This window comes from Hevea brasiliensis, chromosome 2 (genome assembly GCF_030052815.1).
Source record: "Hevea brasiliensis isolate MT/VB/25A 57/8 chromosome 2, ASM3005281v1, whole genome shotgun sequence".
In the NCBI taxonomy this organism is placed as follows: domain Eukaryota; kingdom Viridiplantae; phylum Streptophyta; class Magnoliopsida; order Malpighiales; family Euphorbiaceae; genus Hevea; species Hevea brasiliensis.
Genome location: NC_079494.1, coordinates 102,813,988 through 102,833,564, shown reverse-complemented (window position 1 = coordinate 102,833,564; position 19,577 = coordinate 102,813,988). Strand labels below are relative to the sequence as shown.

The following is a 19,577-nucleotide window of genomic DNA, read 5'->3' as shown; positions in this document are numbered from 1 at the left end:
AGATAAATGTTCAGAATGAACTCTACTGGTAATTCTTTAAAATAAAAAACCTCTACTGGTAAATAGCTTGAGAATTAATAATGACGTGCGAACCGACGCTTAAAGGTCTAAACTTTTCAGGTTGATACTTAGATTTGTTCTGTGCTGATATGGATAATGTCTTACATGAGATATATTTAACTTATAATTTATGAAAAATTTAAAATTATTATTTTTGCGTGTTTTGTTACACTAAACTCTTTAATAGAAAATAAAATATCTAAAATTATAATATATTTTTAATTCTACAAGGCTCTTAACTCAAGAAAGACTACAAAGTCAAAAAGTAGCTACCAATTTTGTATTTTTCTACTCCAAAACTGTGGTCTCTTCTCCCATAATATTAGAGGTCCTTAGCAACTTCACCAGAGGAAAGAAAGAAAGAAGGTCTGTACCAGAAATGGCATTATCGTCATCATCATTCTGGTACTTCATCCATCTATTTCTCTATTTTCCTGGTACATTACTTTTCCAACATCTTTGATTATTTTTTTTCTCAATTTTCACACGCACACACACATAAAATTTTAGTGGTTCTCTTTATAAATAATTTCTTGCATCTTTCTCTCCTTTAAAAAAAAAAAAAAAATCTTGCATCTTCTTCTAATATGGCTGAATATTATGACACAACATAGATATAAACACAAACAAACGATTGATCATGTCCAATCTGAGTCATCTTCTTGGAAGTACCTAAGGATAAGAATATTCATTTCACTGGCTTCCACCCTCAAGCCAACTGCATGTCTGCATCTCTCTTAGATGATCTCTTCATCACCAATACACACAACTATTGAATCCATGCCTTCTTTTTTGTTTCTTTTCTCCTCTGAAGTATTGATCGTCCTTCCAAAGATAATTGGCCGTTCTGTATTCTTTTGGAATTTCATCTCTCTGTGACTTAATATATCCCTGGATTCTTGTGCTCTTCTTTCCTTAAAGCTTATCACTATCTATGCACTCTGGATTTGAGCAAAACGTGTACAATCCACGCCTTCGTTTACTATAATATCTAGTCAAAAGTTAAGCCGTACGAATGTTTGTGTCTCTAACTTATTGGTGAGTGATACTGTCCATGCTATATAATTAATTAATTGGTTAGTTTCACCCTTTTCTTTTCAAAATATCCTTCCAAGATTAGCCTTGAAACTGCATATAATTTTCACAAAGTATCACAATCTTCCATATTGCTGCCAATGAATGCATTTGCCTCACCATTTTCTATATTTTTTCTCATAAATGTGTACCCATTAATACAATTATAATTTTATTGATAAATCCACCTTATTAGTATGGGAAAGATGCATTTGTTATTAAAATTGTAGCTTCCCATATAAATAAGGTAAATTAAAAAAAAAAAAAAGTAGGCGCAAATGCTGTATTAAATGAATTTTATAAGAGTTACCAACCTGTTCTTGCAGCCTTCCCATTTGCCATTAATAGGTCAATGGATATCTACTCCATAGTAGGAGGTCTTCCAAATGTTAATTTCCTTGCTCATTAATTACTAATTCTGAATTGTCAAGTCATATTCTAAGTTGATTCATAGTTACCTGTAACGCGATATGTTTTGGATTGTGGTACGTATATGGGTACGCAATTCGTCACTTAATTAAATATAGAGTATGCAGGGAGTAGACTTAATCGATATGTTAATTCAGTACGCAATACGTGAATTATATCAATTCAATTTATGATATACATAATCTATAATTAATTAATATAATCTCTATTCCAAAAATAATCAATAAAATAATTTTTTTTTCATAATTTTTAAATTTTTTATAATGGATATATTTTACAACATTAATATTAGTAAAAAAATTTTAAAAATTTAATTTTTTTTATAATATACTATTAAATTTTTTATTAATTATATTTTAAAAAATAATAGTATTTTAAATTGGATGAGCTTTTAATTGACATTTAATGTGCTTTATAATTTAGGGTTCAATGAAATGCATAACACATTATAATTATTTAATGGACCTTATTGAACTTAATAGCATGTGAAACTAGCAACCCTTATGCACTATCACCTAAGCCAATGAAGATTAATATAGCAATGCAGAGAGAGAATGTGAGATATGAGGTTTTTTCTAGAAAGTTTCTCATTTTTTCTTTTCTTAAGGTTCAATGATATGTATAATTTAGGTTCAATTGACATTTAATGTGCTTTATAATTTAGGGTTCAATGATATGTATAACACATTATAATTATTTAATGGACCTTATTGAACTTAATAGCATGTGAAACTAGCAACATTTATGCACTATCACCTAAGCCAATAAAGATTAAAATAGCAATGCAGAGAGAGAATGTGAGATATGAGGTTTTTTTCTAGAAAGTTTCTCATTTTTTCTTTTCTTAACGTTCAATGACATGTATAATTTAGGTTCAATTGACATTTAATGTGCTTTATAATTTAGGGTTCAATGATATGTATAACACATTATAATTATTTAATAGACCTTATTGAACTTAATAGCATATGAAATTAGCAACTCATATGCACTATCACCTAAGCCAATGAAGATTAAAATAGTAATGCAGAGAGAGAATGTGAGATATGAGATTTTTTCTAGAAAGTTTCTCCTTCTTTCTTTTCTTAAGGTTTCACGGCTATTATTCCTTACCATTTTTTGTTCTTATTTCTATTCTTCCTCTTTTTTTTTTTCCTTTGTATATTAACATTTTAGGTACTCTTATTTTATTAAAAAAAAAAGAGAAGAAAAAATAAGAAAAAATTAATAGGATCTTCTTCTTTTTCACTTTGATTTTGTGTTGAGTATAATGAAATGGGATCGCTTGATTTAGAGAACCAAAAAGCGTTCCCAAGAGATTTGGGATGCAAAAGGTTTCGTGTTTTGGAACGCGAAATCTGAGTTGCGGAACCCAGGGCTTTAGGAAAATCTAGCAACTATGAGATGATCATGTTCAAGAAAACAGCATTCATTTTTCAATCAAGTACTTAGTTGGTATTCATTCACCTCATCCACAGCTGTTGTACCTAGTTAAGGGCCCATATCATATATCCATATACAAACACTGATCAAGGTAGCAAATATATGTCTAGCAAGTGCACAAACAGGCAAGGATAACCTTCTCTTCTTTTTCTTTCCCTTTCCCTTTCTTTTTCTTTGAAGGTGATTTGACACAAATGTCTGTACGTCTTGGCAAAACAAAAAGAAAGGACGGAAAGGGTAAATGGAGGCCTGATCTGATCCAGCTATCTTGAAACTAGGCAATTGTGATCGTGACAATCACCTTCCATTTCACATGCCAAACATAAAACTCGAAGGTTGTGGACCTCTGTTTTGCTCCATGATTTCTATTGCTCATCATTATTGGAAGATTTAATCGTTTTGGCCACAGTATATACTGCAAACCATCACCTAATGATCAGGTCAGTTGTTCATTTTCTTTTAGTGTGTGTTTTCCAAATTATATACGTATATATATAAATTAGTTGTGTTTTCAATCATTATGTTAAGGTTTGGAAAAGTCTAAAATAACTTAATATAATCTTTATTGAATTACCTTGTGAAAAAACTACACTCATATATATGAACTTGACATCATATTTAGCTCAAACTTTTAAAATAATTCACACTTAATTTAGTGTTAGTCTCTCTCACACTGGGCTTTATTGAGTCTGCTCTCTCTCAAAATTCATACTAAGTCTGCCATCAAACTAAAATCGATTAGCACCGTAAAAAAAATACTATTAATAACCAATGTTATTAACAACATGAATTAGCAATAGATCCGCCTCTAACCTATATTATTAACGATAAATTTAGCGATGAATCTATTTTTCTGTCATTGAAAGGCTTTTTTTTTTTTTTTTTTTTTTAATAACAGCATGTGCCTCTAAGAGAGAGGCTACAACAATCATGTGTATCGAGAATCACTACTCCACTGCTCTACTTTTCTTTACGAGTATACCTTACTACTCCACCAGTTTGGTCTTCTTCAGGACTGCCCCTTACTATTCTCCTGGACTTTTCTTTTTTTTTTTTTTAGAATCACCATTCCGCTGTCCATCAGTCTCCTTTCTTCTATCCACATGTCGGAGGAGTACCGCCTCCATACTCGTCCAACTTTTATATCAATTTGTGAAGATCCAGTGAGCTCCTAAAATGCTTGGGGAAAATGTTCGATCCAAAATCATTAGTATAAGTCTTTTCCACTTATATGCCATTTACTTATATCATCTCTTTCTAATATGGGAATTTTATCCCTAGACAACTCACGCATGCATTTTCCCAACACATTTCAGCTTACATATATATGTAATGTCCTAGCAGTCATTTTATATGTACTCGTGCAAGATATCGATTTTGGGGTTTTACTGCTATTACCAACAAGATCAATAATAAGAAACGGTACCTCAATCTAATAATAAATGTAAGATTATTTAAGAGTGAAGTATGAACTCAAATAATCTTGTATATCCATGATATCTGAATTCCCCTCCATTAATTAAATTGAATAAATAAAGAGCAAGATAATAAGAATACCTTTACTAATTTAACATAAACTTACGTGCATTTTCATCTATTCTTATAGTGCATAAACTCCAAATAAGCAACACTATTTAGATCAGGATATATATACTCTATCCACCTCATAAAGATGATTTTTTTTTTAATTTGTCTTAAATTATAGGTTATTTTTATTTTTAAAATAATAAATTATTTATTAGTTTATTAATATGCCCTTATTTAATATGCATTGAAAAATTAAACTTTGAGGCAAGTGTCAAATTTGTCCAAAATCACCTTTTGGACTAAATAAGTCCATAATTTTCAATTAAGGGCCAATTAAGGCCATCACTTGTCATACTGGAGGCATTTGTGAGATAAGCCCTTGAGCCTCAAGTGGTTTAGCACATTTTTAATGTAATATTAATTTTTTATTTTCTATAATTTTTTTCTAGTTACAAAACTTATTTATAAATTGTTTTTATATTAAAAAATTATGGAAAAAAAGTTATTTTTGAGCTCTTTACAATATTCTTGATTTTACTAACGTAATTTTTTTTTTTTTATGCTTGATGTAGGATTAAAATTGAGTTTCAAAGGGATGTTCTTAAAAATAATATTTTATTCTTTTTCTTCAAATGACATGAAAAATAGCTAATTATTTAAAAAACTTTGAAAAAACTATTTGTAGGCCTTTTCAATATTATTGATTTATTTAACGTGGAAATTTTCATATTTGATGCAAAGAAATTTTATAATTGTATTATTATTTTTAATTTTACATAATATTATTATTTTATATGCTGGAATCTGACAAGAGAGGATTAATTTGACTTTAAAATGAAAGTTACGGGCTAATTTATATTGAAACTTAAATTTAGGTAAATTTGACATTGCCTCAAAGTTTAAGGGCAAATTTGACATTTTATTTTAATTTTTTAATTACTTTCATTGCGCTCTATTTCACACTCTAAAATTCTGATAGTAAATGGTTAATTTAGCCTTAGAATGAAAGATATGGACAAAAACTTCAAGTTGGACAAATTTGATTCTCACATCAAAATTTAGAAGTGAATTTAACCATTTTGCCGAAGATAATCGTTTGCAAACTTTTAGTATCTATCTACTTGTAAAAAATATATTTTATTTTTTAAAAAATATTTTCTATTTTTTAAAAAATATTTTCTATTTTTTAAAAAAATTTCAATTTTTATTTTTCATGAAAAATAATAATGAACATAAAACATGTTTTTTTTTTATCAATAATAGGAAATAGTTTTTTAATTTAAGAATTAAAAAATATAAATTCATATATTTCATAATTAACTAAAAAATTATTAAAATATATATTTGGGAATTTATTTTAATTTTAATTTTTTAAATGTTTTATTTATTTATCTTATAATAATATGATTTTTTTTATTATTGTAAATAAATATTTTTTTAATAATTATTTAATTTTAGTTGTTAAAAGTTATAATATAATTGAAGTTATAGAAAAGTCAATATTTTTTGTTGGGATATATATATATATATATATATATATATATATATATATATATTTCCAGTTTTTTTATATAAAAAAAATGTTTATTTTTCAACTATTTTCTAAATAAAAAAACAATGATTTTTTTATAATGAAAATGGTGTAAAACATGTCCTGATTCCATTTTCATTATAAAAAATCAAATTTTCAAAAGTTAACCTAGATTTGGAAAATAATGTCAAGTTATTTTTTTTTTATAACAAAAGGTTAATTTTTTTTAATTATTTTCTAAATGAAAAATAATGTTTTTTTTTTTATAATGAAAATGTGTACTATCATTTTTCATAACTAAAGTTGAATTTTTGTTTAAGAAAATATTTATTTATAGCAACAACTAAATCTTAGTTTAAAATTAGTTGGAGTTAGCTATATGTATCAGTTTTTACCATTCAATTTTATTTGAGACTAATTCTGAATCAATATTAAAAAATTTTAAAATAAGTTATTAAAATAAAAATAAAAATTAATATATTACTATAGAATAAATGAATAACACATATTAAAATAATATCAAGGTAAGATAAGTTTTAAATATATTCTATAGTAATTTATTCTTTAATTATAAAAAATATGAATTTTTTAATCTTTAGATTAAAAAAATTATTTTCTATTATTAACAAGTGAATGTATGTTTTTCCTTGTTTTGTATAAAAAATGAAAATGAAAATTTTCTTAGAAAATAAAAAATTGAAAAGCATAAAATTGTTTTTTACAAGTAAATAGGCTCTTAATTTTTCAATTCTTCATTTGCCAAACTAATAAATGTGAACATGAAACTCTATATTTCACTTGTAGTTTCTTTTTCTATTCTCTTTCTCTTGTAGATATAACTAAATCATTTACTATTACAACTTCACATAATGGGCAATAGCCCTCTCTCTCTATGAGCTGCAACAAACAATAGTTTATTCCCTTTGGACTATGTCCTTTTTACTTTTATGAGCTAAAAGAAATAACTTCTTATACAATGCTTCTATTTATAGTATTATTATCCTCAATCCTAATCTCAACAAGAATCCTATTCAAATAGGAACAATATTAAAATATGAATACTAAACTACATAGTAAATTCTCTATCCAACTGAAGAATATTTTTTTCATTTAAATTAAGAAAATATATTTCCCAAATCACGTTAGGATCTTAGGTCATATCCTAACAAATCTCTACTTTCACTTTAGATCTATCAACCATGCATACCTCACATTCTTAAGTGTTTTTTTTTTTAATAAGAGAAAATATTTATTAAGATAAAATCAAGAAAATACCCGGGAGACAAGAGCATACAACCCGAATACAGTAGCAAAAACTAGGAAATGATAGCAAAAATCTAAGCTAAACCAAAGATCACATAGAATCCTTAGTTAGTACAAAATGTGGAGAACCAAAAGGATGTAAAAGGTAATGAACTGGAGCAACTACAAAAAAAAAAAAAAAAAAAAAAAAAAAAAACCATCTAGAGCCCATTTATGAGAAGCACAAACACATCCAAGCTAATAACAACTGAAAGCTCAAGAACCAAACCTTTGCTCAAGGATTCAAAACCAAATCACAGAAAAACAAAGATCCAAAAGCCTCATAACCACTCTATCAATTGGAATTATAAAACCAAATCACAACAAACCGCACTATTGCAAAAGGTTTCATGATATAATGAATTTAAAAGAGCAGTTAGAAAATAACAAAATCAAGTTTCATAGCAAACCAAAGCATAGGTAGAGAAAGTAGCAAACTAACTCCCAAACCACTAAACACAGCATCAATGAAGAAAGATGGTAGAAGACAGATTAATGGAGTAGCAACAAGACCATGAAATCCAAGAAAGGGAAGCAATGTAAAGAACCTATGCAAGGCAAACCCACATGCAGCAAGACAAAGAAATCCCTAAAGCGAGCCAACAATTCAAAAAATGAAGAGGCAAATACAACCTCGACAGAAATGAAACCATAAAATAGAACAAAGTGTTCTAAAATAAGGAACCTAGCCAAAAGAAAAACCAAAAAAGGTCTAAATCCCCAACTAAGAGTTGAAAAAAAAAAACTAAGGGGAAGAAATAATGAAAAATGACCAAAAGAGGCAAAAGCTTATAGACCTGAGGACTCCCACAAAGCCCTATCTGACTTAATTTGGTTAGTAAGGAAGCACAAAACCATATCATCTGGTTCTGCGAAGTTTAAACTAAGCTTTTTCCCCAAAATAATTATTTGCCTAGCTTCATCTTTGGCATCAAAAAGGTTGGCAGATTCACTACTACCAGGAAGATTACGGAGACGGGAATTGATCCGGTTGATATTACTATCCGAAGGCTTATCAGTTTTTGAAACCAATAAAGGAGAGCTATTGTCGAACACTTCCTTTCGTTTCAAATCTCTATGTTTGAGGTTAAACTCTTCAAATCTTCAATTCTTTGTTCTTTAATTCTTCTTAAGTGTAATTTGCTTCTTTCTTCTCTAGTTTTTATCAGTTTCTTGATTTTGCATCAAGGTTTCCATCTTAATTTCAGTTCTCCATAACCCTGAGCTTGGTTCACTATTCTTTCGTACACAACTTTCAACATACTGCAGCAGCTACACCTTCAATCAAACTTGTTAGAATCAACTTGTAACTCTGATACCAATTTGTTACAATTAAATCTACCTTGTTGCGACTATGAAAGAGTTAAACCAATAAAGAAAATAAATCAAGTAAATGTAACAATATTTATATGGTTCATCTTCTTAACATAAGGCTATATCTATTAACATTACATCTACCACTATCATTCAAATAATTCATACAAAATACACTATTACATTCAAAGCCTTACTCTACCCATTAATTCAATTATACCCGAGAGATACCATACTATTAACTACTCATAGTAAATTGTTGCATTATTGTTATTAACAGTATCATAAATTTATAAAAATGGTCTTTAATCACAAGCATATTATGATCAACTTGTTCATTTATTCACTAGCTTTTGTAATCACTAACCTATTTATAAGTTTCTAACACTTACACTGCTACAGATCAGATCACATTATGCATTGCTCATGCACACTCACAAGCAACCACAGATATGCCTTTTTGGGTATACTATTCTATATTCCATTTAAATGGCAACAAAAACATTCAAACAAGAGGAACTCTATTAAGAACACACACTAATACAGTAGAACCACAGAGCCTCAATTGAGAATTACTGTGCATATGCAACTCATTTCCATCATGCAAATCAGGGCAAACCCTTAAAATAATAATAATAATTTATTTGCCAAATTAATTTCAACTGAAATTTAATAAATCCTATAGTAATATTTAGACTACATTCCTAGCTAGTGATGAACTCCAAAGGGCTTCAATAAACTAATCAATTAATTTCTTCAGGTAGGTTGACACTCCCAAATTAATGTTGTCTAGCATGTGAAGTTCAGGCTTGAACTTACGACGTAGTCTTTAATTAAGTTGATTGCTGATGAGTTAGGTTAAGGGAGGGCTCTAAACATGCCTCAATAGCCAGAAAACCAAAAACTATAAATATTATTTATATAAAATTGAATAGATGCATGATGTGCTGACTTTTCAAGCACTACAGAGTCAGCATGCTATGAGAACATGACACTTCGTCTGTCTACTCAATCTTTTCCTTAAAGTTATAGGTGATGAATTCATTCTATAGGAAAGCACTTGGGAAGTCTCTTTCTAAGCACAAGAAAATTCTACTCAATCTTTTCCTTAAAGTTTTAGGTGATGAATTCATTCTATAGGAAAGCACTTGGGAAGTCTCTTTCTAAGCACAAGAAAATAAATATTAAAAGAAATACAAATATATTTATATGTGAATTAAACAATTGATAATAAGCAACCCTAAAAACAGACTGAAACTGTCTTCTAACTGGAGGAAAACAATTAATAGAAAAGGGAAACTTTTTTTTTTTATAGCATATGCAAATTGACTTCAAGAGACACCCCACACACCCCAAACACACCCCCCCCCCCCCCCCCCCCCCACCCACACACACACACACACACACACACACAATAAAAGAAACAAGCTAGAAAATCTGTGATATTTTAAGCCCTCTAATCTATTTCTTTTCTGGTGTGTGTGCACACACACACACACACATATATATATATATATATAGCATATGCAAATTGACTTCAAGAGACACCCCACACACCCCAAACCCCCCCCCCCCCCCCTCACCCACCCACACACACACACACACACAATAAAAGAAACAAGCTAGAAAATCTGTGATATTTTAAGCCCTCTAATCTATTTCTTTTCTGGTGTGTGTGTGCACATATATATATATATATATATATATATATATATATATATATATAGAGAGAGAGAGAGAGAGAGAGAGAGAGAGAGAGAGAGAGAGAGAGAGAGAAAGAGAGAGAGAGAGAATTGAAGACTGCTGATGAACAATTTAATCATTGATAAAACAGTTCACAAGAAAATTGCAGAAAGAAAGATACACATACACTTCTCTATTTCACATTAATTCCAAACAGAAAGAAAAGCCATACATAGCATTCTTCAAATTCTTTTGTCTACTTGACTTGACATATCATCATCTAACTGTTATAGGCCTCCCATGACTTGAATAAAGATTGCAAGTTTGTACCTTGATGCTGCAATAAATTAGTACTATAAAATAACAATTAACTGATATATATGTGCGTGTGCGTGTGACAATTTAATGCTATTCAAATCAACTGAAAGACTACTACTACTTCCTTGGAACTTACCTCTTGGGGCATCGCAGTGTTGCACAGATGATTGATAATGGAAGCATATGGGCTCCACTTCCCCATGATCACCAATGAATCATCAGTCATGCCTTCTGTGGTTACTAATCGAGCTTGCTCGTGTGAGCTTGGTGCTTTCACCTCACGAGCCAGCATCTCCAAGGGATTAGGATTCATAGTGTGAGTTTGGGTGCCTGATTCTTCACCTGTCTCAAAGGGAATACAGTAGGTTAATTGGTTCAATTCATGGTTTTTTGCTTCTTCACATGGCTTTGATTCGTCGATTCTTCGACTCCACAGCTTTTCTCTTGTTCTTTCCCTTGCTCTTGCTCTTGCCTTCTCCCTTGACTCTTTTGCTAGTGGGTCGAATGCACTTTTACGTGATGGTTTAGCCTTTTTCCCCTTATTGTTGACACATGAAGGTGATGAGGTTTTAACATTAGAAATCTTGGTGGTGGCTTTAATGGCAGCTGCCTCATCATCAATTCCAGACACCACTTCACACTCTGAAGTAGAAGATGCACTCTTGGTGCCAACACTGAAGCTGTAATTTAACTGGGGGACACCACTAGATAGTTTCTTGATCGCTGGTCTTGCCTGTATGAGCAGCCACTCAACAGTTTTGCTAGCTTTATCAAAGCGTAGCTTGTCCTGCAGATCAAAGAATTCTCGGGCGACTTTAAGGGACAATCTCATTCTGCGGTCTCTAGGTCCTTGAGCTGTGTGAATCTTGCTATGGCGATCTCTCTTGGAAGATCTCTTTCTTTGGATCTGGTCAGAAGAAGCGATGTGGGATTTCTTGTTAGCATCGTTTTTGTTGGAATCCACCATGTCAAGAATGGTCTCAACTGATGCTGCACCAGTGGTGGAAGCAAGAGCCCTGATCAAGGGTTGGTGGTGGTGGTGAAGTAAAAGGTCATGGCTTTGATGGAGAAAAAAATCATGGTCTTGCAATTCTAATTGATCAGAAGAAAGAAAAGAAGAAGGCAAGTGGAAGAAAGAAAAAGGAAATTCATCATGTTTAGAATTGAGAGTGATGTCATTGAAAAAGGGCCTGTTGTGACCTTCTTGTTGGTCACTATAGCAGATGGGGTCATTGCCATTGTTGCTTGACGGAAACATATTCAAGAATTGTGAAGTTTCTTTACAATGGGCAATACACAACAAAACCTAACTGTCTCTGTTAGATAGAATTAAGCTGGCAGCTGGAGTGGAGAGTAGTAGTATTACACTGGAGCTTGTGAATGACACATATACGTATATACACACCACCGGAATAAGATAGAATTATTATATTAGCTACTTAGCTTTAGCTAGGACATTAATCTAGCTATAGCTCTAGCAAATCCCATATCTTTTTCAATTTCATCAACCTCTTTCTCTTGATCTGCAAGGAATCAAGAAAAGCAGTTAGTGAGAAAGACAGCCATTAGTTTCTGTGATCCAACCCACATCAGGATCAACAAACACTGTTTTTCTATGTATGTTGAGGAGCTGTGCATGTGGTGGTGGTGGTGGTGTTGCTGAGTTAGTACTTAGTGCCAAGTTTATGTGGGGTGAGAGAGATATATATAGAGAGAGAAGTCCATTTTACCTTCCCTTTCCCGCAGAGCCAAAGGACTAGAGCTTGAGAAAGACAGCAGAGCACAAGTACCTTATGTCCATGGGGGCTGCAAAGACAGAGAGAAAGAGAAAGAGAGAGATTTTTTTTTTTTTGAATAATGATGGTGGGAGTTTAAGGCACACAAGGAAAGGGAATTTATTGGAGACAAATTGACTGAGAGAGACTATACTATAGCTTCTTTTTTTTTTTTTTTAATTCAGAGATTAATTAGAACTTAGAAGTTGGGTCTTGGGTTCTAAAAGCATGAAAGAGAAAGAAAGGTTGAGAAAGACAGCAATGTTTGGGAAGTGATAGGATAGGAAACACAAAGCATTGGTGCCACTTCACGTGGTAGCAGGTGAGAGAGAAGAAGTTGCATGCACTCCATATTGAAATTTTCTTTTTCTTTTGAGTATGTGGGTTAGGGTTGGTTGTGTCACAGGGCCGTGACATATTATGGGAAGATTCATATAATTTAAATATATTATTATTAGCTTAAATAATTTTAATTGGAAAATAGAAATTAAACGTCCACGTGGCTGTGTCTAAGCCCTGGAAGGAAGTACAATTATTTCACTCAAAGGGCATATATTGGTGGTTGTCTCAGCCTCAGCCTCAGCCTGTCATGACTCATGAGAGAGCCCAGTGCTCCTTTGACTGTGTGTGAGTAAATGTCGCTTTCACTCAAAAGGAGAAAACCCATTACTCTATCTCTCTCACTTTCTTTACATACCCTGTAAGAAGAGGAAAGGGATGTTCTCTCCCAACCCATGCGTAGTAGCTAGTGCTTTTTCTTTTCTTTGGGAGCTAATACAAAACAATGTCAAGGAAATAAAGAAGGGTTAAGGGTTGCTGCTGGTGCTAGGTGCTATACTATATATATATTCATAGCTACATATATACAATACAAGACCCCGATCTCTCCAGAAAAACCCTAGCTGGCCAATCACTTCTTGCCATAACTTCAGTCTTCAAGAACCCTCTCTCCTTATTTAGAAATGGCAATAATTCTTGTCTACAATTGAAGAGAGACTATATATATCTAGTACCCCCTTTGAGTCTCACTTTTTTTAATTTTTTTTCCTTTCCATTTATGCATGCCGTTTTCTCTCCCACTTACCTAAAAATCTTCTCTCTCTAGCTGAGCCTGACCTTTTTAGACTGGCATTATTAGGAGGACCACATGATATGGGGGGAGAGCAAGCCATGGGTTAGTTCTTGGGTTGCTTTCAACAAGGTGATAACTACGAATAAAAGGTGGTGAATATTGCACCATTTTTGAAGAAGTGGGTGATAATGAGAGCATAAAACCCTAAAGTCTTGCATACTCTTTCAGTGCTTTCATTTCCTTGGTGAGTTCTCTGCCTGTACCAAAAACCCATTTTTGTGGTTTTAATCAAACTTCCTTCCTATACACACATGCACATTTATGTATCTATATTCTTTTGTCTTTTTTTCTTTCTCTTTCGCTCTTCCCCATAATCATTTGGTATCAAGTCTCTTAGGGGATGAACCATTTTCCATTTGTAGCCAAGAATTTCAATAACTAGTAGGACAATTTTTTCTGCACTACCTTAATATATCTGGTATCATGATCTTTGGATTATAAGACCCTCAAGTACCCTTTGGCATTTTGACGAATTTGATGTGTTTTTTTTTTTTAACTCAATTTAAAAATAATAATAACAATAATTTTAAAAGTGGTGATGGAAAATAAAGTCATTTTGCCTTTTATAAAATATCCTTGTTGCATACATATATAAGATCCAAGCCACCATAAATATTTGAAGGACCATATAGCTGCACCTACTTAGTAGGACCTCATTAATTTGGGCACCATAAAAAAAAAATAAAAATAAAAAAATAATATATATATATATATATATATATATATATATATATATATATATATATATATATTTGTTGAATGAAGGGTGTGGTTTGACATGGGCACCAAATAATTCTTTTACTTTAAATTAATCCATATTAGATAGCTAGTTTAATTGATGAGTAATGCATTAGAATTTCTAAGGGTCCTTAATCTCTCATACTATAGAGTAAATACTTGACTAACAATCAATGGCTGATTACATGTTTAATTTTTTAGGATAAAATATCTAGTATAGAGTCAAGATTAGGGATGGCTGTGAGTAGGATACACGTGAAAATCAACTTATCTGAACTCGAATTTATCTCAAATTCGATTATTATTACTTAAAAAATATTTCAGTCCTTTTAATTTTATATATTTTAATTAATAATTTATATAAAAAATTATTTTTATTAATAATTTATATTTTGAAATTTTAATAATTTCATAAAATATTTAAATTATGTTTTATTTAAAAAATATAAAAATTTATAAATATTATTATAAAAAATATTTTACATTTAATTAAATATTTAAAATAAATGGTTCGACTAATAGATACTCAACATATAAAATTTAAACTTAACTGAAACTCTTTACAGGTACTGTATATTTTACAAACCCGAACTTGATCATGGTTATCCAAATTCGTCTTATTAATGTTTAGTCGGATATGTACCCGCAAAAATTTCATCCATTATCATCTCTAGTCAAGATAAAAATATATAAATCTTACATATCTTATATGTGATTCTCATAGTGTTTATTGTATTTTGAATCTATAATAGATTTGGTCTAGGCAAAAAATTTTCTAAAATAAGAAGGGGTTATCTTAGTCTAAACTTAATCAATGACTTACGCTTTATTGGGATCAAGTTTTACACGATAAGTGAAAGAAGTCCATTGAAATGAAAATATTGAAGGGCGGTTGCACTAAATAAGCTGATAAAGCAAAACACTATTAAGAAAGTGTAAATGTCCTATCCCAATTCACGCTTGGTGTGACATGTCGCTTTTGTCTAGCTTGTGCACACATCAGATACCATTTTTCCTCATGTTCTTTGATTTCTATTATTGAAGTTGTTTTGTAACACCCATTTTTTTATTTAACTTGCATGTTGATTTTTTTTTTTTAGATATGGTTTTTAGAATTTAAATTGTGAATTATGGGCATGAGTGCTATTGGAGAATTTTCTAATTGGTTGGAAGATAATAAAATAAAATACGTAAAACCTGAATTTTAATAATGATAAAACTCTCTTAGGAATGGCAACGAACGAATTGGAGGCGAGGATAACTCTTTCTGTTTTCGTTCTTCAAGAGTTTAGGATCAAGGTGGGGACATCTTCATTAATGAGTAGGACGGGGCGAGTTTCTTCACATAATTTTTTTTTAATTTATTAGTATATAATATAAATTTATTTATTAAAAAATAAAATATAATTAGAAATATATGTTTTAGATATTATTTTAATAATATATTTTTTGTTAAAATTATAATATTTAAATATATAAAAATAAATTATTTTTTAATAAAAAATAATAATATATTATTATACGGGTGGATTACGGTGATCTAGAATGGGAAAAATATCTTTTTATTTTCACTCCATACAAATCAAATTCGAAACAAGTCAAATATGTAGAAAGAAAAGAAAAGAAAAGAAAAGAAAAAAAGACTAGTTTATAATTGACCAAAATTGGCCAAGTAAGAGGGAGGGGAGTCGGGGAGGACAAATGATAATACAATAACATATGGATACTGGACATGGTCCGAGCTACCATTTTTAAGAATTGTATTATCAATAAATAACTTCAAATTGGCAAGAAATTATTAACTGCACCTAAAACATAAAATTTTAGTATTTCTATCCTCATATAAATATATATGGTTCTTTTTATAAATTATTAATTTTTTTTGAATTATACAAAAATTTCATATTAGGTAAGAAAATTTTCAACTAGAAACAAATAATGTGTTTAATGATATATTCGGTTATCATTTAACGAGTATCAAAGATTTAATTCATCTATTTTCATAGTTATTTATTTAATTCATCTATTTTGCTATGATTTGAATTACCTCTATTTTCATAGTTATTTATAATCAACTAGTAGTTAATTTTATTTTATTTCTTATTTAAATCATATTATCCTTTTAAATATTTATTTAATTATAAATTTATTTCTTTAAAATGATTGTTTATATCAATAGATTATTTAAAATTATAATAAATATAAAATATTATAAATATAATAATTGTAATGTTCTTTTTTATGTGTACTTAATAATTATCATCTAAGTGCTCTCTCTTTGATGACTCACCATGTATCTAAATACCTTTTTTCTTTTAATTATTTTTTTTTTATGTTTTTAAATTTTAATTTATTTTAATTTTTCACCACTTAAGTATGACTTATAAAATCATTTAATTTTTTTTTTCATTTTATACTTTTTTATATTTCATTGTTAGTGTGGACAATGTTTTTTCTTTTTCTTTTTTAATTTATTTTTTTACATTTAAAAATTATTTTTTAAATTAGTTATTCTTTTTGCATAATGTATTAAAATGATACCTACATTATTCAAAAGTAAAATACTTTTTTTTATTTTTTTTCTTTAATTTTTTTTAATTTTTTATTATTTTTGCATAAAAATGCTAGAAAATACTCCCATCTCTTTATAACTCAACCATTCATCCAAGCACACTTTTTCTTTAAGTACTTTTTATTTTTAAAATCTTTTTAATTTCAGTTTATTTTAATTTTTCAACTAGTTGAGTATGACTTGTGTAATTATTTAATTTTTTATTTAATTTTTCTTTTATATTTATTTAATTTAATTATTTAATTATTAGATTTATATTTATTATCATTATTATTTATTAAAATAACTTTAAATGAATTTTTTATATTGTGACATTATATAAATGCTAAACCCATTTTCAAAATCAATATTCACTTTAACAATGACTTTGGAAATAATTACATTCTTTTTTTTTTTTAGCATGAAAAATATAATAATAATCTCGTTGCTAATTATTACAAAATATATATATAAAAAAATATTTTATAAACCTGCAACAACATGCACGTAATTTAACTTATTTTCAACTGAAAACTAATAATATTTAATGAATAATTTTGATTGTCCTTATTTTTTATTACACATGTATGGGAATTGAATTTGAGTTTATCAGATTTAATATATAAAGAGATTATTTAATGTACTCAACACATATGCATACTCTCTCTAAATATATGAATCCCACTTCTCTAAAATCAAAGAAAAATTAATTTTTTTTCCTCTTTAAAAGTGCTTCGAGTATATATAACAATTCTCCTAATTAGCATATTCAATTGTCCTTTAATAAGTATCAATTATTATTATTATTATTGTTGTTGTTGTTTTTACATCATAAGACTCAATGATTTAATTTGCTAATGTTTCAATATGGGTTAAGTTATTTTATTCAATTTAACTAGAGGAAATTATGTGACTTTAATTGTAAGTTATCATTTGGTATTAGTGAATTACATGTGATAGTTTTGGTAGAACTGATAATCTCAACTCGGACCACAATTTGAAAAATGTTTGTCCATCATCAAAATGATAAGAAACAAGATAGGTTTTGTCGATTACATTATAGAGGGATATATATTTTCTGTTATGATTTGATTAGATTGCCATAAAAGTCTTTGATAAGCATTTTAACCTAGCTAATTGTTGATGCCAGTATTGGGGGAGGGGCCCTTGATTTGATGCTTCATTATTTGCTTGCCAAATGCAAATGGGAAGAAGATGTGTGTCGTTTATAATATGAAGAGAGCTGAATACGACAATGCCCTTTGTGTGTGATTGGGTAAAATAAAATTTTGTAATAACATAGTACAGCTTGTCGGAGTCTTTTGATAAAAAAACACAGCAGAAACAGTGAAAAAACTTTTGAGCAAAAAGTAATGTATCAGAGAGAAGAATAAGAAGGAGACAATGGTATCCTTACACAATGAGATGAAAAATAGAAAAGAACATTATATTTACCTCAAGAAAGCAAAGCATAATTTTTCATTTCCTTTTTGCATTGTCTTTCCTTTGTTCTTTTGTGTTGTGGTCTGATTCTGATACCCTAGGTATAATATGTATATAGGACAAGTTCTATAATAGGAATAGCAAGTAAACCTAACCAAGGGGTCGGTTTTGGGTCAAAATCGTTGATTCCTTAATTTTTGGAGGCTTGAATTGGAATCAGTTCGGATTCAGACTATTTTAGGCTGGTTTTGATCTGGTTTTAAAGTGATTCCAATTTTGGTTTTTGACGATTACAATTAGAGATGGCAACGGGTCGGCTTTTTGAGGATACGCGATCCGATCAAATCCTAATATGACGGATTTTGGTAATATATAATCAGGTTTAAAATGGGTTCGGGGTTGAAAACTAATACCTGTAGCGAGTTCGGGTCGGGTTAATTTGGATTTTACACGTTAGGTATCCATTACTTGAATCCATTTATATAAATACTCAATTAAATATAAAATATATATTTTTATAATAATATTTATAAATTTTTATATATTTTATTTAATATAAAATAGAATTTAAATATTTTATGAAATTATTAAATTTTTAAAATATAAATTATTAATCAAAATAATTTTTTATATAGATTGTTAATTAAAATATATAAAATTAAATAGATTTGGATTTTTTCGAGTAGTAATAATCAGGTTTGGTCCGAATTTGGACAGTTGAGAATAAATTTTAATCGAGTTGGAATGGGTTCGAGTTTTGAGAATAGTAATTGGGTTCAGGTAGTGTGATTTTCGCAGGTATCCTATCAATTGTCATCTCTAATTACCGTTCTAATTGGGTCCCTATCCAATCCGATTTCAGTTTGATTTTGATTTTGAAAAATTTTAAAATTACTAAGTTAACAATTTTAGAAATTATAAAATTTCGCTCGTTGTGTTATATATTTAGACCTCTAATAATTATTAGACCGATCATCCATTAGTCCAAACCATGATCTATAAAATAATTTCATTTACAGGATACACATCAATTCTATTCCAATAAAATTATAAATTGTGAATTTTAAATCAATCAAAAGAAATTCTCTTATTTAGTTTTAAAATTCTTCTATCTCAATTTTCAATTTCATTTAATTTTAAATACAAATAATTTAAGAAATCTATAAAAATTTCAATTTTCACACCAATATATATGGCAACATATGCTTGCATCAATATAGCACTTTACAAATAATAAACTCATTTTCTTTAAGGAAA

The 19,577-nt window shown here is 29.4% G+C and overlaps 1 protein-coding gene and 1 long non-coding RNA gene across 4 annotated transcripts; one reads left to right on the top strand and one right to left on the bottom strand.

Moving 5' to 3' along the window:
• The first annotated feature begins 340 nt into the window (after positions 1-340).
• Positions 341-18,365, top strand: LOC131173949 (uncharacterized). Of its 2 annotated transcripts, none has more exons than XR_009144284.1 (3): positions 341-465; positions 3,187-3,446; positions 18,028-18,365. It is a non-coding gene; the product is annotated as an uncharacterized LOC131173949 (long non-coding RNA). The 2 variants fall into 2 exon arrangements; XR_009144285.1 differs by having other exon boundaries at positions 360-497.
• On the bottom strand, positions 10,482-12,664 carry LOC110647515 (transcription factor CYCLOIDEA). Of its 2 annotated transcripts, XM_058136834.1 has the most exons (3): positions 12,412-12,664; positions 10,818-12,204; positions 10,482-10,700 (listed from the first exon to the last, which is right to left on the bottom strand). In XM_058136834.1, the coding sequence occupies exons 2-3, from the start codon at positions 11,937-11,939 to the stop codon at positions 10,644-10,646; spliced, it is 1,179 nt and encodes a 392-aa protein (XP_057992817.1). In that variant the 5' UTR covers positions 11,940-12,204; positions 12,412-12,664; the 3' UTR covers positions 10,482-10,643. The 2 variants fall into 2 exon arrangements, with proteins under 2 accessions (XP_057992817.1, XP_057992819.1); XM_058136836.1 differs by lacking the exon at positions 12,412-12,664 and having other exon boundaries at positions 10,818-12,390.
• Positions 18,366-19,577: the final 1,212 nt, after the last annotated feature.

Coding starts and splice junctions, on each gene's coding strand:
- LOC110647515 (XM_058136834.1), bottom strand. CDS start 11,939: ATGTTTCCGTCAAGCAACAATGGCAATGACCCCATCTGCTATAGTGAC. Junction 10,701..10,817: donor ACACTGCGATGCCCCAAGAG/GTAAGTTCCAAG, acceptor AATTTATTGCAG/CATCAAGGTACAAACTTGCA.